The sequence below is a fragment of the Meles meles genome, chromosome 4 (assembly GCF_922984935.1).
Source record: "Meles meles chromosome 4, mMelMel3.1 paternal haplotype, whole genome shotgun sequence".
Taxonomy (NCBI): Eukaryota; Metazoa; Chordata; class Mammalia; order Carnivora; family Mustelidae; genus Meles; species Meles meles.
In genome coordinates, this window is record NC_060069.1 from 164,548,710 (window position 1) to 164,569,220 (window position 20,511).

The following is a 20,511-nucleotide window of genomic DNA, read 5'->3' on the forward strand; positions in this document are numbered from 1 at the left end:
GGGACTAGACGGACGAGTGGCTCTGGCTGCTTTTGCTTCCTCCTGAAGGGCCCCTCCCGTTGCAGGCTCTGCTGCAGATGCTGTGTGACGAGAGCCGCCACATACTGGCCTTGTCCGAGCGCCGCGGGCCACCCAGCACCCTGAGCAAGGGTGAGCCGAGTGCCCCCCTTGAGCGCTTCCCGAAGGAGGGCCCCGGCCTTTTGGAGGTGGTGCCGGCCCTGCGGAGACATGCGAGCCTCACGCCCCGAACGGGAGAGAAGGTACGGGGCGTCGCACCTGAGAGAGGGTGAGGTGTGGGCGAGGAGCACTTGGCTAGATGAGCAGGATAAAGCGAAGGAGCGTGGTCGGCGCTGGACACAGGGGCCTTGGTCCTCGCAGTCATGTTTGCTGGCACATGCCAGGCCCCTTTAGGGCAGGAAAGGCTGTGGGAGGAAGATGCGTGTGGAGCTGGAGGTGGGTGACGGGGCCTGGGCCTGAGCCTCTGAGGTCCCAGTGTCCGCGCTGTGACTGGGGAGCCAGGCCAGCTCGGTGAAGGCCAAGTGCCAAACCACACCCAAGGGATCTACTGAACACAGGGTGTGCAGGGAAGCAATACCCCAGCGCGCGGCCCAGGCCTGCCGGCGGACAGGGTGACCAGCCAGCAGCACCCGCGCTGGGCCTGGCGTGGTGGTGGGGAAGGAGGAAGTCGGCCCACCGTTGGCCCAGTCTTACGCGCTCTCCCCTTTGGCTGTGTCTCCTCCGTCGGCAGGGTTGGCTTCGTGGGCCCTGGGGCGGTCGTGGGTGCGCCGGTGTGTGCTCTTGTGGGGGCGGTTTCCGGGGCAGCCCGCAGGATGTGTGCGAGAACACCGGCTTCTTGTCCCCATGTTTTAGGAAGCTCCCGACGCGTGTCTTGACTGGAGAGGAGGATTTCTCCAGGTGGCGCAGGAGGCATTTGGAAAAGAATGGGAGGTGCTGAGGGCCGCGTGGCAGCTGCAGCCCTGTGCTCCAGACCCCGGGGACCACAGCTCCCTGCTGCGGCGGCTGGAGAAGGCGGTGCAGGAGCAGGTGAGCACATGCCGCGTCCAGTTCCCGGAGCCCCGCAACGGAGAGGGTGGAACGGGTTCTCGTGAATTTGACCTTGGAACGTGGCAGTGACCGAGGAAGACGTCCTGCCTCAGTCCACGTGTAGCGCTGTTGAATCGCGGTCCTGCCCAGTGCAGACGTCTGTACGTTCATCCTCCCTCTCAGTCTCTCCGTGTCCTGGAAGTAACTGGAGCAGCGCTAAGTGTCCTGACCCAGGCCATGAGTGCTGAGCCCAGGGTGGGGAGGGTCGGAGAGCCAGAGGGGTCAGCGCGGTCTCCTCCACGTCCCTCGGAGAGGGCTCTGGGGTCTAGAGGCAGGTCACGGTAGGTCACGGTGGCCTGTGGCATAGACCTGGGGGAGCCACGTAAGGTCAGAAGGTCCCCTGGGGCCTCTGTTCCACACTGTGCTTGTCACCGAACCCTCTTGCGAGCCTGTTCTCACTCTGTCGGGGACGAGGCTCCGTCCCCAGGCGCGTGCCCCGGAGCTGGAGGCGCGAATTTGCAGAGGGTGGGCTCCTCGTGTGGAGCGGCCTGCACGCTGCCGGGCCCGGCCTCCCCCGCCCTGGGGCACGCTCGTGCTCCCCTTTCCCCATTCAGGGGGTGCTCCTCCGCGGGGCCGTCCGGTGGCCGAGTCTGTGACCCTGCTCCCCTCCTTTCCGGCCCCGTCCCGGGCCGTCTGCAGGAGAAGTCCTTGGAGCACCTCCGCGGGTCGGACAGGAGCCGCTTGCTGGCGGAGGTCCAGGCCCTGCGCGCCCAGCTGCGCGTGACGCACCTGCAGAACCAGGAGAAGCTGCAGCAGCTGTGTGGGGCGCTGACCAGCGCGGAGGCCCGCGGGAGCCGGCAGGAGCACCAGCTGCGCAGGCAGGGTGGGTGCCGCGCTCGCGTCTGCTGGTGGGACACGGGGAGCCACAGCCTGGTCTCTCCAGGTCCCGGCGGGCCGTGGGGGCCTGTGTCGGTGTGAGCGCCGGGTGCCACGGGGCTGTGCCTGGGACTCTCCGGCGCTTGTGCTGGCTTGAAACAGCCCGTCATACGTTTCTGTGTTTAATTTTGTTTTTTTCTGGGTTTTGTTTAATAGATGATCACATCGTCTTTGAATAAAAACGTTTTATTTTTCTCCCGCCTGCCTCCTGTTACCGATCGCTCTGGTTAGGCCTTGAGCATTGGTGAGCGAGGGCAGGAGCAGGTCTGGCCACGGGGGCAGACACGTGGTGCCGGCTGAGGTCCCTGCCCACGCATACCAGCGGCCCTCAGGACCCCTTCTCCTCCTGGTTCTGGGTGCTGAATGGCGGGCCAGAGCCGTCCAGCGTGTGGCCTTGCGTTTGCGTCGTGTTGCGTTGTCTCGGGAGCATTTCTGGGCCGGGCTGCTGGTTTCTCTCGTATGCATGCCTGAGGGGCTGTGGTTTTGCCTTCGGCTCTGGTGCTGGAGTCATGCCAGCCTCGTGGAGGGTGCACGGGTGTCCCTCTCCTTCTGGGTTCCAGACGGGTCTGTAGAGGACCAGGACTGTTTCCTCCCTAGGGTTTTGGGCACTGACACAGTTGGGGTCGGGCCATCTCTGCTGGGGGCAGGGAGCGCACGGTGTGGGAGTCACAGGGAAGTGGTGATCCAGGATGACCAGGGGACGGTCCATCTCCATCCTGAGCCTCCAGGCAGACCCCAGGCCTGAGCCGCTGGCCCTGGAGAGCCTTGTCCTGTCCTCTGGCCTGCGGGGTCACTCTGCCCATCCACCCCTGGGTGCCCCGAGGCCTGGGGGGTGTGGTGGGGAGGCCAGCGTCCCGGCTGTAGGCCTGGAAGTGTCATTGTCCCCAAGAGTGAGTATGTCCCGTCCCCACACTGGTTTGTGTTTAATTTCCGAGGTCACGGGAACGGCTTGCCCTGGATTTGCGGGCGAGGCAGCCTCCCGTCCTCCGTGTCTTTCTCAGTGGAGCTACTGGCGTATAAGCTCGAGCAGGAGAAGCAGATAGCCGCCGACCTACAGAGAACCCTGAAGGAAGAGCAGGAGAAAGCCTGCAGCACACGGAAGCTCCTGGCGGGGGAGCAGACCGCCGGCCGAGACTTGCGAGCTGAGCTCCGCGAGTGCAAACAGGACAACGAGAGGCTTCTGGCGTCCCTCGGTGAAGCGCAGAAGGAGGTCCGGCGGCTGAGGTAGGGCTGCAGCCCCGGCCCCGGTCCCGTCCATCCGCAGAGGCAGAAACCTGGCAGGCATCCGGGCCCTTCCCTTGGCGTGGCTGGGGGAGGGCGGCCCTGGCGGGCTGCGGTTTGTGTGCAGGCCGTGGCAGGGTGCTGGGTCTGCGGGGGGGCACCCAGCACAGGTGCACGTGCAGGTCGGACGAGGCCGTGGGCTCGGTCCCCGTCTCCCCCGCAGGTCCGTGCTGGACGGCAAGGAGAGCAGCCTAAAGGCCGCGCTGCAGGAGCTGGAGTGCGAGCGCGGGAAGGAAAGCGCCCTGCGGGGCCTTCTGGAGGAGCAGCGTCTGCGGCACCTGCGCGAGGAGGGCCAGAGCTCCAAGACCCTGGAGGTGCCTGGGCCGCGGGGCCGGCGGGCGGCGGGGCCCCTTGCGACTTCTCCCCACGGGCATGTGCCCGGCAGCGGGCGGCACGGCGGCACCTCTGTCGTGACCCACGGCTGCTCGTCACCCCGGTCCGAGCGTGGGCTCCGCGAGGCGGGCACGGGTGCTGGGCTTGGACGGGTGAGACGGTGAGCCGAGGCTGGGGTTGTGGCCTCCAGACCCGCTTCCGCCACGAGGGTCCAGCGGGGGTGACGGCGGGATGGCTCCGTCCGTGGAAGGGGGGGCGCGGCGGCCGCTTTGGGACAGCGCGGTCTTTCCCCTCGGGTCACCGCGCCCGGTCCGCTCCCCCGGCAGGAGCTGCGGACGTCCCTGGAGCAGCAGTGCGCCCAGAGCAGCCGGCTGCGTGTGGCCCTGGAGCACGAGCAGACGGCCGCGGACAACCTGCGGCGGGAGCTGCAGATCGAGACCTCGCGCTGTGAGGCGCTGCTGGCGCAGGAGCGGGGCCGGCTCTGTGAGCTGCGGCGCAGCCTGGAGGCCGAGAAGGGCCGCTCGAGGGAGCTGGCGGCCTCCCTGCGGCATGAGCGGCTGCTGACGGAGCAGCTGAGCCGCGGCACCTGCGAGCCCCCAGCGCAGCACGCCCCGCCGCGGAGGCCGAGGGACGAGCAGGCGCGTCCACCAGAGCCACAGGCCCGGCTGGAGCAGGCACAGCGGCGGCGGGCGGCAGAGCTGGAGCGGGACAAGGAGGTAAGGGCCGCGCGCAGCCCCGGTGCGGAGCCGTCCCCAGTCCGGGAGCCACGGCTCGCAGCCGCGAGGCTGCCAGCGGGACTAGAGTGCGCGCAGGCGAGGCCGGCCGCGCGGGAAGGACACGAGGACGCGAGGAGGCGAGCGGAGATGGGGCCGGGCCGGGCCGATGCAGAGCTGCGGCCGCCGGGAGACAAGGAGAAACGGGTGAGCGCGCGCCGGCCACGTCGCCGCCCCGCCGCCCACCGTGGCGTCGGGTTCCCCCCGCTCCTCCAACCTGCTGGTCCGTCTGTCCCCCGCCCTCCGGTCGCCACCGCTCTATGGCGGGTGTCTCGGGGTCGTCTGGGCACTCAGGGGCCTGCGTAGACTCTGCGGGCAGCTCTGGGGGTGGTCCCCTTGCCGGTGTCACCTCTGCGGATGGTGAAGGAGGCCGTCCCTCCACACAGCTGGGCCTGATCTTTGGGGTGCTGCGGCTTCCAGGTGATGAGTGGGCGCCATCGTCCAGTTGTGCACAGGTGTTCAGTGATGTCTGGTGCTGTGGTCCGAGGACTCGGTTTCTCAGTCGCACTTTGATCGTCCCCGCTGGCCCTCAGCAGTGCGGAGGTTCTTACAACCTCAGACCTGTCCATCGTTCCCAGTTTCTTAATGTACTTGTGGTTTTCCACGTGTGAGATCACGTCACCTGCATGTCCACGGCGGCTTCTTCCGTCCCTGTGCAGGTGACTTTCACACGGACCCCTGTCCATCTCGGGGCCACCGTCACCGTCTCCCGCCGTCGCAGGAGGCTCTTTCTCCTGGTTCGCTCAGCTTGTGTGTGCTGTGTCTTCGGTCATGAGAGTTTGGATTTGCATTTTTGGTGTCTTGCAACCGATGTTTTTGTCCTTTATTCTGTTGACGCCGAGTTTCCTGTTGATCAGGTCCCATCTGTGGAGCCAGCCATGCGTTCCTGGCCGAACTCCACTCTGGTGGCGCTTTCCTGTGCGGGACTGGCTGCGGCTGGCCACGTTTGGTTAGGGTTCTGCCTCTGTGTTCGTAAGGGACGTTGGTCTTGTTCAAGTTGTGGTGTTTTTGACTTTGATACCTGGATGATTTTTGCCTTACAGGTTGGGAAGTGTTTCTGTTTCCGAGAAAATTGAACTCTGTCTTCGCGTGGATTGACGCTTGTGTTGATCTCTTAAAAAGTGTTTTTTTAATATTTTTTTAAAAATCTTTTTTAAACATAATTTTTTTAAATTGTGAAAATCCAACTAAGTTTTAACAACACACGAGGAAAACCAGTAGCGTGCTCTTCTCAGTGGTTAGCCTGCCCTGAAATACTTGAGAAGTGAACGTGTTTCTAAAAACCAGATTTCTCATTACAAGGATAAGTCAGCTCCCCAGACGCCATGAGATTGGTTAGTTTGGAAGTTTGCAGGCGGGTGTGGCCAGTGCGTTGGACAGTTTGCTGAGACCCGGCGCACACCCAAGTTCACCAGCCTCCCCTCTGCGCGTCAGGGGTTTCCGTACCTTGGGAATCTTGCGCCCATCGCCACCACGCACGTTAGGACACGTCCGTCGCCCCACATGGAAGCCACACCGTTAGCACTCAGCCCGGGCCTCTGCGAGTCACCTTCCTGTCAGTGGGCCGGCCTGTGGTGCACACTACCTGGGAAGGAATCGGGCAGTGCGGGGCCTCCCTGTCCAGCTCCTCTCCTGGTGTTTCCAAGGCCCATGTGTGTGCCATGCTGTGGGACGCAGGCTTCACGGTCATGGTCGTGTTTACCGCGTACGCACCCGGAAACACGGACTAGTTTGGAGGTGTTGCAAGGAGTGGGTGGTGTGTGGCTGGACGGACCCTGTGCTGTTTTGGGAAAGAGGCGAGTCGAGTCATGCCCCAGGGTGGGCCTTGTTGGCGCGGAGCCCCCGAATGTGTTCAGGATTTTCTGTGTGCGTGTGTGTGTGCGCGTGTGTCTGTGCTTTTCTCCCTGGGAAGCCTGTCTGTGGCCTCCACGTGCTTCTGAAGAACTTCCTCAAACCATCTCCGAAGTTCTCAGCCAGACCCTTTAACTTTGATTTGTTTTTGCTTAAAAAATGCAACGAAAACGTTTTTCAAATTAATACATTGTTCTTCACGCGTGTCTTGGAATGGAGTTTTAAGTAATTGACGCAGCCCTTTGGGCGTTGTGGTCTGTAGACGGTTAGTTTGTTCTGGATTGTGGGCTTTTTTCGGAGCGCAGCGGCCTCCGGAGGTGGTTGCTCACAGTCAGTCCCGTCTCTTCCACACACAGAAACTCTGTAGGTCCCTCGGTGTCTTGCTTTCCCCACCTGGAAAATAGCCAAGTAGCAATCCCCTGTCCTCACGAGGCTGGCGCATCGATCGCCCTGACGTCGTGGTCTGTGCTGCGTGGGCCGCGCGGTGGCGGGAGGCCTGGGCTGGGTTCCGGGCGACCCAGATGCTACGGGACACACCACCTCTCCAGCCCTTCCTGAGGCCTCCTCACCTGCGGAAGCTCCTCCAAGCGGGCTTCTGGCGTTTACGGCTGCCCAGACAGGTTTCCGCCAGGTGACCAGCTCTGTGTCCCCGGTGGGGGCGCAGATCCCCGTGCTGGGCCGGGACCCGGGGGCTGTCCCGCCGATGCCTGCCCAGAGCCAAGCACACGCCCGGCACCTCTGTGGTGAAGGGCATCTTGCAAGTGAGGCCGTTTCCACCGGGTGTACGTGCGCCTTCCTCTGCCCGTTGGGTCCGTGTGTGGGGGTGTGGGCGTGTGCGTGGGCACCAAGGGCGGAAGCCGGGACTTGAGCCTGTGAGGACTCCTGTCTCCGTGTCCCGCCTCCCCTGCACACGCTGGTAAAAGCCCAATCGTTCTCAGAGGCGGCGATGAGGCCGTCCGCACTGACGCTGCGGAGCTTGGCTCTGCCTCGCGGATGCTGCGCCCAGTGGGGGGTGTTGCTGTGCCGTGCAAGCCCCGCGCCACCCCCCGCCCTTTCCCGGGACCCCGTGCCGCCCATGCCCCCCCCCCCCCCCCCCGCCGTGATGGCTGGGCTTCAGGCTTCTGCTTTGGGAGCAGGCGTGTGAAGGACTTTCCTGTTGTTTTGCCGTCGACAACAGCGAGAGCTGGAGCTGCAGCGCCAGCGAGACGAGCATAAGATCCGGCAGCTTCAGCGGACGGTGCAGGCCCTGGAGGCGAAGGAGGCGGCCCGCCGGGCCCCAGAGGCAGAGCGGCTGCAGGAGGAGCGGCACGGCCTGGAGAAGGTCCGGCAGCAGCTGCTGTGTGCCGCCGGGCTCCTGACCAGCTTCGTTAGCCGGACGGTGGACAGGTGAGCCCATCTGACGGGCTGTCCCCCGTGAGCTGAGCCGAGTGGACGCCGGGGCTGGTCTTTGTCTTCCGGTCCCCTGTTGATGAGGCAGGTTCTTCTCTTCGCACGCGTTTGATGGATTTCTGGGTAGCAGCTTCCTGAAAGATGGCGACAGGACTGTGTTTGTTTGCCTTGCAGTGGAAGAGTAGAGCCCAGGCTTCTCTTAGATCTGGTCTCCTCATGCCCCTTTGCAATCAGTCCCCATCCTGAGGTTCCGGGCGCGGATACAGACCCGGCCCGCTGGGGCCCGCTGCGGTTGGGTGGTGCGGCAGGTCCGCACGGTGTCGGCCTTGCCCACGGTCCTCAGGACCGCGGCTCACACAGCAGGGTGCCGCTCCGTGTTTGAGGGAACGAAGGGAGTGTTTCTGTGAACAGAAGAGTCCACTACTCGCCCTCTCCTGTCTGCACGGGTCTCCCGTCGGGAGTCAGTTTAGTTTGGAGAGCGGCGTGAGCTCCGGGCAGGCCTTCCTTCCAGACGGAGCTTCACACCGAAACGAGACACCCGCGGAGAGCCGCGCTTGGGCAGTCTCTGTGGTCTGTGCTCAGCGGCCGGACGTCTCTGGGCCTCACAGACCGTGCGCACGAGGGCTGCGTCCCGTCCCTGCGGCCACCGTGGGCAGAGCGCGGCTCAAGGGGTCGTCCGGAGCACGCCCTCCTGCGCCGGCCCTTCCAGTGTCTCTCTGTGCTCACAGGACGATTAGCGACTGGACGTCATCAAACGAGAAAGCTGTGACCTCCTTACTGCGCACCTTAGAGGAGCTCAAGTCTGAGCTGAGCACACCCGGTTCCTCCCAGGTGAGGATGGCTCCCCCCGCCCCCCCGTGTGGTTTCACCGTCTGACACTCCACCCCCCCCACCCCCCACCCCCCGTGGCGTGACCTGGTCAAGTGCCCGGGCGCACCCTCCAGCAGACGCTGGCTGGGCTGTGGTGCTCAGGGCAGGTGTCCCAGGGCCCCTGCGGACCCACACTGCTCCATGAACACCTGGGTTGAGAGCCTGAGCCAGAAGTGAGCTCCTGAGGGACTTCTGGCCGAGTCCACGTTCCCTGGCAGCAGCGCCTGGAGGGTTCAGAAGTGCTGGGGCTGGTGCAGGTTCCTGGTGGATGACCTGTGAAATCCTTCCGTGTCTCGCGAAGGTGGCGCGCACATGGGCAGCAGGAGAGCGGAGCGCATGCCCGTGGGGCGTGCCGTCCGAGGAGGCCATGCCTGTGGCCGTGTCCCGAGTCAGCCGCAGGCTGCACTTCTCCAGTTTTGGGGATAACAAACCTGTTTTAAGGGACGTGCGTGTTGGGCCCCTCCCGGACGAGCACGCGGCATTCCCCGTTCCTGCGTGTGCTGCTTACGGAGCTGGGAGCCGCCCGCACTGAGTTCTGTTGCACGCTGGCCTCGGTAGTGCGGCCCAGCGCTGGGCGGTGTCTCGTGCACCCACGAATGGAAATGTGAGTCAGGACTTGGTACTTTCAGTCCCGAAGATGGAGACGTCTGCTCAGCCCCACAGGCTCCCGCTGAACCCCAAACACGTATAAAACTGATTCTTGAAAGTAACCAACAGTAAAAACACAAGTAGCAAGTGTGCTTTTTTCGCAGATTTTATTCACTTACTTGAGAGAGAGGGAGAGGGAGTGAGCGCTCACGAGCAGGGGGCGCGGCAGAGGGACAGGGAGAAGCAGGCTCCCTGCTGAGCAGCCCCCTCCCCGACGTGGGGCTCCACCTCAGGCCCCCGAGATCATGACCCAAGCCGCAGGCAGATGGTCACCGACTGAGCCCCCAGGCTCTGCTCATGGTCACCTTGTAACAGACAGATTTGTCTGCACTGGTTCTGTTTTCCCCTTGTTAAGAGAGAGATGACAGCGAACCTGCAGACCCAGCTGGTGGACGCCCTCCTGAAGGACAACGACTCCCTGGCCACAGCCTTGCGCACCGTGACGCAGGAGAAGGCGGAGCTGTGCCGGGCGGTGTCGCAGCTGGAGAAGTCGCTGAAGCAGCACCTGCTGAGACGCGGCGTGTGCAGTGTACGTGCGCGGCTCCTTGCGGGATGCGGGCCGGCGGGGCTCCCTCTGCCCGGGGGCCTCTGAGCCCCCAGCGTGCGCCCTCCAGCCCCGTGTCCGCGCTCTTCCCAGACGCGAGCACACGCGTGGACACCTGTGAGATCACGCTCCCCCCCGGCTTGGGACAGGAAATCCATTTGACTTTTATCTAATTAAAATGACGTAGTGTTCCTGATCATGTAGTTTGATAGTTTTCCTAGAATGCCTGGTTTTTTTCTTTTATACTTAGATTCTTATGTTTGTGATTTGCCTTTTTTTTACAATGAAAAAAAGGGATTTTTAAATTTTTCTTTTTAAGATTTTATTTCTTTCACAAAGACTCAGCGAGAGCGGGAACACAAGCAGGCGGAGTGGGGGAGGGAGAAGCAGTCTTCCCGAAGAGCAGGGAGCCCGATGCGGGGCGCGATCCCAGGACTCTGGGATCATGACCTGAGCCAAAGGCACAGGCTTAACGACTGAAACACCCAGGTGCCCCTGCAATGAAAAATTTTCAAATTATTTTTTAATTTACGTGCAGTAAAGTCGGCCCCCGGTTAGGAGGGTGTCACTTGAGGTTGCCCACACGCCTAGACTCTCGTGACCTGCGTGCGCGCCCGCGTTGACAGAGCTCGCTGCCCCCGGCCAGCCTGACTGTTTCCTGTGGCGCGCCGTTTCCCATGTGTCACGGGCCCCGAGGCGCACGGTGTGTTTTCTTGCAGACCCTTTGCTTCTTTCCTGAAGCACCCGTGAGCCATCCTGGGCGTTGACCTAGCTGCCGTACCGCCGAGCAGCGATCGGGCGCAGGTCGGCCTCAGCAGGGTGGCTGCGTGGTCTCTGGGGCTGCACCCGGGCTGCTCGCGCTCCTGGAAGGAGTTGCTCTGGGGCGAGTGCCTGGGTGGGCGCACGGGGGCTGCTGTGTCCCTGTGATGTGCACGTCGAGCCCACCTAGTGTCCAGCGGCTCACTGTGTCCCTTCCCCTCGAACAGAATGGGGGAGTGCCGTCGCTCGTCGGCTCACTGGCTGCTGGCCGTGCGGTTTCTGCTAGCGTCGTGCCCTGTGCCGATGGCATCTGGATCTTCTTCGGTGACGTGTCCCTTAACGGCCTTGCCCACTTGTAAACTGCACTGTTTGCGTTCTGATCTTGCTGCGTTCGGAGCGGTTTGCGTGTTGTGGACACGACTGTGTGGTTAGATGTGTGACGTGACTCCCCCGCCGCAGTCTGTGCAGCCCCTCTGTAGGGACAGTAGCCGTTGCAGAGCAAGACTTTCTCATTTTGATAAAGTCAGTTTTTGTGTGTGTGGATCATGCCAAGAGTTTGTAGTTCTACTTCCTACGTTTCTGTCGAGGGTTATTTGCGTGCGTGCTGAGACCGTTTCTCTGGGACATGCTGGAAGACGGTCTCTTCCTGACGGGTCTTGCACCGACATCGGAAGCCCTTGCACAACGTGTGTCCATCTGGACCGTCCTTCCCGTGCTGCTGACCAGGCAGTGTGGGTCACGCCGCAGCCTCACATCGGGCAGTGGGACTGCTCAGGCTTTCTGTCTTCAAATTACGTGGCTATTCCCGTTCCCTCTGTCTTGGTGCGTAAGTTTTAGAGTCTTGCTGGTTGGTTGGCTGGGAGGTGGGAGGAACCGGCTCGGGCCCAGCTGTGTTGGAAGAGTCTGGCCTTTCTTAGCAGCAGCCCCACATGAAAACCTGTGCCCAGACTCTCCTGTCGCCACGACTCACTGTCGCCTAAAAGTGGAAGTAATCCAAATGTCCACTAATTAGTGAACAGGGAAATAAGATACGGTCTGTCCCTAAATGGGCTTACTCGGCAGAGAAAGGACTGAAAGACCACTCAGGGCTGCAGTGTGGACGTCCTCTGTCTCTCCGACGTCCAGAGCCACAGAACCGTGGAAACAGACTCGCGGTTGCCTGGGGCCGGGGGTGTGGGGTGGGGAGGGGCTTGCGGGTGACGAAAACAGGAATTACAGAGTGGTGGTGGTCCTTGCTCTCTGTAAACATACTCCAAGCCCGTTGAATTGCACATTTTCAGAGGATAAAGCTCAGGGGTGTGAATCACCTCTCGGCGAGGCCATCATGAAGGTTTTAGGTGAGAATGGACGTTTGGCTCCTTGGGCCGCCGTCCCTGCGTTTGATATCGCGTCGTCGGATCTTCCCATCTGGGAACTCGCACGTCCGCTCGCCAGTTTCCGTCTCCTAAATGTCTTGTCGCGTCGTGTTCAGACCCTGAAAGCGTGACATTGATACCCTAGATATTTCGTTTCTCGGGGGTGTTGTGAAAGGTGCTGCCCAGACCTCTTGTGCTCCCGTCCACACTCCCGGACCCCGCTAGTGCGGGGACCCTTGCTGACAGCGCTTTGTCACCCGTGAGCCCTTCCACAGGATTTTGTGCGGACACAGTTCTGTCGTCTGTGAACAGAGGTTATCTTCTTTCCAATGTGAATACCTTTGATTCCGTCTCTTGGCGCTGGCACAGGCTGGACTTCCGGACGCGGTCAAGCAGGCCCGGGTCCCAGTCCTGGGGGCAGAGCTTCTGTTTGTCAGGTGTTCGTGCAAATGCCCTGCGGCTGAGAAAGTTCCTTCTGAGTCTTAGTTTGCAAAGACTTTTTCTGTGAATGGATGTTTAACTTGGTAATGCTTTCTTTTCACCTGCTGACGAGGGGATGCGTGTTTTCTCAGCTAACGTGGTGTATTACGGTGATTTCTGGATATGGGCTCCGAGTTCTGGAGCCAGGGAAAGCCCTAGGCAGTCTTGATGTCTTACTGTTTTCACATGTTGTTGGATTCAATTTGCCCATATTTTGGGCAAATTGAGTGTTTTTGACTCTTGGTTCATGAGAGATGTTAGTCTGCAGGGTTTTTTTGTTTTTTGTTTTTGTTTTTAAAGATTTTATTTATTTGACAGAGAGAGACACAGTGAGAGAGGGAACACAAGCAGGGGGAGTGGGAGAGGGAGAAGCAGGTTCCCCACTGAGCAGGGAGCCCGATGCGGGGCTCGATCCAGGACCCTGGGATCATGACCTGAGCCGAAGGCAGACGCTCAATGACTGAGCCACCTGGGTATCCCTGGAGGGTTTTGTTTTTTGTTTTTTTTATTTTGGGTGGGGGGTATTGTCAAGTTTTGGCCTCATAAAATGAGTTGGAACGTGTTCCTTCCTCTTCTTAATTTCTGGAAAAAGTTTCCTAGAGCTGGCATTTATTTCTTCCTTAAATATTTATATAAATTCACCAGTGAAACCACCTGGGCCTAGTATGGGTCTCTTAGGGAAGGTTTTTAGTGATGGACATGGTGTTTCTGGTGTCGGTGGAGGGTCCCACAAAGGTCGTTCCGATCTCCTATAGCCCTGTGGAGCTGCTTCCTCCTTGTCCTCCGTCCCCGCGAGGGGCATGTTGCCGTCTCTAAGTAGAATCACCAGCCTTGCTTTGTCTGTTGTGAGCTCTGTCGGTAGGTAAGGGGCCTCCGTACTTGGGAAGGAGGGTCCAGCCCCTCGGCCAGGCCAGGACCTGCATTCCTTGAAGTGAGTTCTAACGGGTCCTTGTTTTCATCCTGATGAAGGCTGCCCTCAGCGCCGTTCGCGGCCCTGTCCTCTTCTCTGGGACTTGTCAGAAGCGCTGGGAGGTCCCTGTGGGACTCAAGCCCAGTCGCCAGTAGAACACTTTCATGCTTTCGGTGAACATCAACAAGGAAGTCGGGAAACAGGTTATTTCGTTGAGGAGTAACTGACGTCCGACACTGGGTTCAGGCGACCACGTGGTGATGCAGCACTTGCATCCATCAGGAGACCTTGGCCACCGTGCGGCTGGTTCCCGTCCGTCACCACAGACTTGTCACAGTGCTCCTGACCGCTCCCTCTGCGGCGCCTGCCCCCGGCCCTCCTCCCCTCTGACCACCAGCCAGTTTGCTCTATGTTTCTGTGCGGCTGTTTTCTGCGTTTGTTTGGTTTGGCTTTTTAGATTCTGCATGTAGGTGAGATGATAGGGTATCGGCCCGTTTCTGTTCGTGTGATATCCTCAATGTCCGTCCATGCTGTCAGAAGAAAAGCGAGATTTCCTCCTTCTCTAACGACTGAGTCCTGCTCTGTCGTGCGTATGACCCGCAGCTTCTCTGGCCACTCGTCTGTCGGTGACGTCCGGGCTCTTCCCGCAGTCCGGCTGTCGTCGAGGCTGCCAGAAACATCAGGGTGTCTGTGTCCCTTCGAATCTGTATTTTAAGCTTCTTTGAGGTAAATACCCAGTAGTGCGGTTGCCGGGTCGTAGGGCAGTTCTATTCTCAACTTTCTGAGGACCCTCCACGCTGTTTTCCAGAGCAGCCGCACCAGCCTGCGTTCCCACCAACCGTGCAGGAGGCTCCCCTTTCTCCGCGTCCTGCCAGCACCTGTCGTTTCCCGACTTGTTCATTTTAGCCATTCTGACTGGTGCGAGGTGGGATCTCACTGTGGTTCTGATCTGTAGTTCCCTGATGCCTGGTGATGTGGAGCATTTTTTCAGGTGTCTTTTGGCCATTTATATGTATTTTTTGGGAAAATGTCCAATTTGGGAAAAAATTATATGTATTTTTTGGGAAAATGAGCAAAAAATTTTCTGCTCAATGGGTAGTTTTTTCATATTGAGTCGTATACAAGTTTTTTTAATGTATTTCGGATGTCCACTTCCTGTTGGATATATCATTTGTTTGTTGATGGTTTCCTGCATAGAAGATTTTTAGGTTGACGTAGTCCCACCTGTTAATTTTTGCCTTTGTTGCAGGAAATAAGTATTTATTTACTTTTAAGGATTTTATTTGAGAGAGTGAGCATGAATGCGGGAGAGGGGCAGAGGGAGAGGGAGAAGCAGGCTCCCCGCTGAGCAGGGACACCCCCCCAACGCGGGGCGCAGTCCTAGGACCCTGGGATCATAACGTGAGCTGAAGGCAGACGCTTCACCGACTGAGCACCCAGGCGCCCCTGAAGGATAAGTATTTTTAATGAGTAAATCACAGGCTGAGCATGAAATGTGTGGAACATTTCCTCCTTCACGTCCGAGATGGGTTTGGTTCCTAGAGTCTCTTTCCACCAGGCTGTGTTTCAGGACCAAAAAGCAGCATCTCGTCTTCTCCTCCTTCCTCACCGGGGCCTGTGACAGCCCTTCCTCAGGTCACCTCGGACACAGGCTCATCCTCTCGGCTGCACCCTGGAGCTGGGGGCTGGCGGGACCAAGGTCACCTTGCACGAGGCCCAAGTGCTCGGAGCTCCCTCTGGTCATCGGTGTGGGCAGCCCCTCTGCTGTTCTCACTGGGGGTTCCTTGTGCTCTGGAAACGACCCCCCCAAGGAGCTCTGGGCGCCCTCCGCACACTGTGGTATCCAGGCCACACTATACCCATGTTTGGGGTGCTGCCTGGTCATGACAGCCCCTCAGTGTCCACGGCGCCCATGTGGGGCCCTGCTGAGGTTTCCAGGCCTGGGAATTGCCGGTCCCGTGATAGGACCGGGGACTCAGACCTGTCAGGAGTCAGCCTCTCTGGGACCTGAGACTGTGCGGGCGTTCAGCAGGCTTAATGCTTTGAATCTGGTGTTCTTTCACCAATATTTGGAGTCTGTTTTTAATAAAAATGTACCTTTTGTGCAGTCATAATTGGTATGCCGTAGCTACCCCTGAGTGTTGACGATCTGCTTGACGATACGTGACAGTTCTGCCTAGAGGGACCCAGGACGGCCCACGTCATGGCCCTCGGGAGACGTGACCCTGACCCTGGAGCGGGGGTGCTGACTCTGCCCTCGGCCGTGTTCGCGGGGTGTTCTTCTGGTGGAGGAACCGTGCAGACGATGTCGTCTGTGGTTTGTTACAGAGGCCGGACAAGTCTGCGTGGAAGGAGGATGGGATCGGCTCGCAGAGCTCCACGCGCCGGCCGGACACAGCACCGCCCACGCCAGCCGCACACGAGGAGGCCAGCAGCTGCAGCGTGCAAGTAAGGCCAGGCCCGGGCCGTGCTGGGCGTGTACAGCGCCACCCGCCTGGTGCCCCTTATCCGTCTCTAAGACTATTTCTGGGGCGCCTGGGGAGCTCTGTCGGTTGAACGTCTGACTCTTGATTTCAGCTCAGGCCATGATCTTGGGGTCATGGGATTGACCCCGAGTTAGGCTCTGTGCTCAGCAGGGAGTTGCTTGGGATGCTCTCTGTCTCTTCCCCTGCTCGCTAACTCACACGCTTAAAAAGGAAAAGGCCTTTATATTGCTAGAGCAGCGCAGGGCTGACGGCAGAGTTGAAGCGAAGGCGTGGAGAGCGCCCGTGCGTTCTTGCCCCCCGTGTCGATGGTCCTGCGTGAGCCTGCACCGACGGGTCATCACCCCAGTCCACCGGGAACGTCGGGGTTCACTCTCGGTGGAGTGCGTTCCGTGGGCCTCCGTTGTAGCCGCGCAAGCAATGTCGTGGCGGTGGGGCTCTCCTGTGCCGGAGCCCAGGTGCCGACGCCTGTAGGCGGGCCTCTTTGCAGTCGGGAGCCGTGGAGCCGTCGCAGATGAGACGGGCAGTGGACACGCTCGCCCCCACAACGTCGTTCCGCACAAGTACCTTGTGTCTGTGCGCACGAGTTCAGGGCATCCGGCTTGGGGTCGTGTTAGGTAATGGTCACCACAAACGCCCCAGACTGGGGATTCGCTGGTCCGCGCGTTTGCGGTATGAGCTCTGAGGCCTCTCTGGAGGGAAACTGTGTTAGAGTAACAGCGTTCGCGGATATGCCTCTGGGTAGGGCTTCGGGGGTTTCCCACAGCCCCTGAGACGTCCCGAGGGCCTGGGAGGAGACCCTGTCCCGCCCCGGGAGTGCAGCTCACCTAGCGGTCGATGCTTGGGACCTTTGGGGGCTCCTGTGAGGCTTGGAAAGGATGTCTGCTCTGCCATTTGTCTAAGTGCCCTGCAAGGCTGCCCCTGGTGACAGATGTCCTGCAGGGCTGGCTTCCGTGACAATGTAACAATTTGTGAAATAGAGAAACAGTCTGGGTTTTCTCAGTTTGACTTTTTTGAAGATGTATTTATTTATCTTTTTAAGTCCTCTCTATGCTTGAACCCACGACCCCGCGGTCCTGAGGCACACGCTCCGCTGACCGGGCCGGCCAGACGCCGTCTGGTTCTGTCTGAAGCCCAGCGGTGCAGACGCGCGGTGCAGACGGCGGTGCCGTGGTCTTCGCTCCCTGACTGCTTGACGTCCGTTTCCTTTCAGGTGGAGAAACTGTACCTGCATTACTTGAGAGCAGAGAGCTTCAGAAAAGCTCTGATTTATCAAAAGAAGTATCTTTTACTACTGATTGGTGGATTCCAGGACTCTGAACAGGAAACGCTGTCCATGATCGCTCATCTGGGAGTGTTTCCTTCCAAAGCAGATAAGAAAACTACACCTTCTCGCCCTTTGACGAGGTTTCGGACCGCCATCAGGGTGGTCATCGCCATACTAAGGTAGCGCTGGGGTCCCCTGCCGCCGCCGCGTCCCGGGGCAGGAGCGTGCGGGTGCTCGGGCCGTGTCCGTGAATGTGCCCCCTTCCGAGCGACACTGGCCTCCCGGAGGCCGCGTGCAGAACTGGCTCCTTCTGAAACTAAGGTTCAGGGAGGCCTTTCGTCACCGAGCAACACCTCGCCCCACGACGGGCCTTGTGCTGGGACTCCTCTGACAGCAGGCGCAGCTGATAAGAGTTTGAAACCACATTCCTGGCTTCACGGTCCCGGTCCCTGTATTTCCATGAAAGGGGCCGGGTCTGCCAGAGCACGTGACCCGCGTGGGGCAGTGGCTGTGTGTGGTGTTGCCATCCTGGCTACACACCCACTCCCGGGGGAGGTCAGGGCCTGGGGTCCCAGGTGTTGACACGGGCTGTTGTTGCGGGAGCAGGTATGTGAGTCTCTGGTGTGACGGGGAACGTTGACCCGTTCAGAATTAATGGTGATGAAATCCATTTTATAATTTTAAGATTTGCTGAATTTCCACAAATGTTTTCCCGCTAACAATCGTTAGTGCCATGTCTGCCGTGGGATGCCCGAGAGGTGCTTTCCTCAGCCCCCACCCGTCGTCGTCTGTGTGGGCCAAACGCCCAGCGCAGCAGCCGCGTGGCCTGGCTTCCCTGGCTTCTCCGACCGCGCTGCAGAGCCCTGCCCCCGCAGAGACCCAGCGCCCGGCCAGACGGCGCCAGCAGGGCGGGGGGGGCTGCTTGGTCTCCTCACTCTCCTGCGCTCAGCCCTCGGCCTCAGGGCACTTGGTCCCCTCATCTCTGAATTTTGACCGCACGCAGCCCAGCCATCACCTGTCTGTCCATCCTTCCATTCTGTGTGTTGGAGAGAAGGCCCCGTGCCAGGGAGCCTGGTGGGTGCGATGCGGGCAGGTGACCAGGCCCAGGCCCTGCCTTCAGCCTTCCTGCCCAGGGGCAGAGCAGTGAGCAGCTGCGGTTTCGATGCGCATCGGAAGGCGCTGTCTGGGAGGGCGCACAGTCAGAGGCAGCGGTGTCTAGAAGGAGCAGCTTAGGAAGGCCAGGAGGGTGTCTGCTGAGCCACGGAGGCGCCGTCCCAGGAGGGGCCAGGGAGCCCCGCAGCGCCTCACCTCTGGAGCTCCTCGCCCTGACAGCCCTGCTCCCATCTGACCGAGAACGCCTGAGGGCAGGGCCTCTGACTTTGCTCCTCCTGCCCTGAGTCATCGAGTGGTGTTCGTGGCAGCGGGGGGCGGGCATTGCGGGTTCCAAACGGAGTCTGTGGGACCCTGGGCTGGTGGGTGTCAGGTGGCGCACCCAAGTCTGATCCCAGGTGTGGTCGTGCCTGGGCTCTCATTGCTCTTTTCACAACAGCTTTGCTCTAGTTTCCAATGTTTTGTGTCCTTTCCTTCCTTTGTAGGTTACGTTTCTTGGTTAAGAAGTGGCAAGAGGTAGATCGGAAAGGAGCCATCGTGCCAGGCCGAGCGCCCCGTCCAGGTGGGAGCCCGGGGGGCATGGTGGCTCGTGGAGGCGGGTGGTGTCAGTGCTGGGAAGCGCGGCGAACGCCAGCTTCCGTGGGAACAGTGTGGACGTGCTGGAGGTGGAGGCGAGTGACACCCCGACAGAGACGACGGTTGCGGGGCTACATCTCTGCTCTGCGAGAGCCTCCCGCGGGCCTGCCCCAGGGTAACCGTGCACAGAGAACCCCTCCTCGCAGGGGGACGTGGCCCCCGGTCCTGCAGGGAGGGCTTCGGGCATCTGGAGGGGACCCTGGACAGCTGGCCTCCCCCGGCCACCGATGGGTACTTGGGCCCTCGGGCCTTAAGGAGGGTTTGTTCCCTGACCAGGTACACCTGGTGGTCTCGGTTCGGCTTCTCCCTTCTCCAGAGCCCCCTCCTCAAAGCCGGGTTTGGGGGAGCGCCCCGCTGGCTCCACAAGGTCACAGAGGGCTCCCCTGGGGTCAGGTCGGCCCTGCAGGGGCACAACACAAGTGATCAAACCTATGTTTTCTCTAGAGCTTTTTAAAACGTAACTTTAATAAATTGGGTATTTTAAAATGTTTTCAAATTGCCATACAGACTCTTAGAAGTTCGTAAATTTTTAATTTTGGTAGAGGAGTCTTCCTGCTAAAAGGCTTTCATCTCTTTTCCTAACCCCTCTGTTGTTCAACGGTGGCCGGGGAAGGAGTCCCAGTTCCACGCCAGCAGCCTCCACCCAAAACCAGCACGTCCCCGCCGACCCGGGACGCGTCCTCCAGCCACACTGGGGACCGTGCGCCCAAGGCCTCCCCGCGCCGGAGGGAAAGGTGAGTGGGCTTCCGGCGTAGGGCCAGCTCCGTGTGCACCTCGGCTCCCCAGACGAGCCATGCTCACCAAGGCCTGGGTGGGCTTGAGCTCATCTCTTCTCTGTCCCATTCGGGGGGTTCTGCACACATGATGTCCCCTCCCTGCGCACCACTCAGCTGGCTGTTGAGATGTTACTGCAGCCGTGTTCCGGCGTGGAGGTTGGGTGGTTGGACGGTGGAAAGGGTCAGTGGTTGGACGGTGGAATGCGAGTTTGTTTCCACATTACCGCGAGCGGGCAGCGCCGTGACTGTGCGGACCAGCGGGGAGGGGTTAGGGTTAGGGGTTGTGGCTGTGGCTTTCCCCCCAGGTGTTACGTGAAGGGAGGGCCTGGGTTTCATTTCTGCAGAGCGAACCGTGTGGATGCCCACCTCAGGCACCGAGATGCGGGCCTCTGCTGACGGGCCCCGTGTTCCCTCCTCTCAGCCGTGACGGTGCCAGATCTGTAACGCAGCCAAGTTCGGTCTGTGTCTGCGCGTTTGTCCGCACGTCAGGGTCCCCCGTTTCTCTTTCCGCAGCGCGGTTCTGTGACCGGACGGGGAGGACGCACCGGCCTGTGTGCCTCCGGCCCTTGCCCCTGGTTGGCGGGGGCTCTGCACGCAGCTTGTCTGGTGGGGCCGTCCTGACGGGGACAGACAGGACGTACGCCCGGGTGCAGAGCGCGCCCCAGCTCGGCACCAGCTTGGCATGCGGCAGACTTCCCCTCGCCGGCTGGTGACGTCCCACCGACACGTGGGGCTCCTCAGGGACGTGTGCTTTGGAAGCTCTGGCTCTGGGCCGGCCTCAAGCGAGGCAGGCGAGCGCAGGACTCGGGGCCCGGAGGCCCAGCCCCGTGTGGGGAAGGCAGATGCTCTGCCTGGGGCTGTGGCACCCCCGGGGTCCCGGTTGGAGATGGTTACGGAGAGTCCGTGCTGTCCTGTGTGAACGGTGCAAGGGCGAGTGAGACGACCTGAAGGAGTGCGCGGGTCGCAGAGCAGCGGCCCGGGAGGAAGGGTGCTGTGCAGAGGCTGGATCGCGCAGGTCGTGCCCCCGCGAAGGGGACAGTTTGGGGTGATCAAGGAAAGGCCAGTG

At 60.6% G+C, this 20,511-nt stretch overlaps 1 protein-coding gene across 10 annotated transcripts in view; it reads left to right on the top strand.

Annotated features, from left to right (window-relative positions):
- Positions 1–20,511, top strand: part of PCNT (pericentrin) — a 119,439-nt gene that overhangs the window by 96,187 nt on the left and 2,741 nt on the right. For 5 of the 10 annotated variants that reach the window (XM_046002472.1, XM_046002474.1, XM_046002478.1 and 2 more), the window contains exons 34-46: positions 66–260; positions 871–1,044; positions 1,744–1,927; positions 2,916–3,204; positions 3,425–3,575; positions 3,921–4,514; positions 7,396–7,604; positions 8,336–8,438; positions 9,481–9,654; positions 15,502–15,621; positions 16,870–17,102; positions 18,519–18,595; positions 19,283–19,403. In XM_046002472.1, coding sequence (XP_045858428.1) covers positions 66–260; positions 871–1,044; positions 1,744–1,927; positions 2,916–3,204; positions 3,425–3,575; positions 3,921–4,514; positions 7,396–7,604; positions 8,336–8,438; positions 9,481–9,654; positions 15,502–15,621; positions 16,870–17,102; positions 18,519–18,595; positions 19,283–19,403 — 2,624 coding nt within the window. Of the gene's footprint in view, positions 1–65; positions 261–870; positions 1,045–1,743; positions 1,928–2,915; positions 3,205–3,424; positions 3,576–3,920; positions 4,515–7,395; positions 7,605–8,335; positions 8,439–9,480; positions 9,655–15,501; positions 15,622–16,869; positions 17,103–18,518; positions 18,596–19,282; positions 19,404–20,511 lie in introns of those variants that run through there. The other 5 variants (XM_046002480.1, XM_046002476.1, XM_046002481.1 and 2 more) reach the window with 5 other exon arrangements.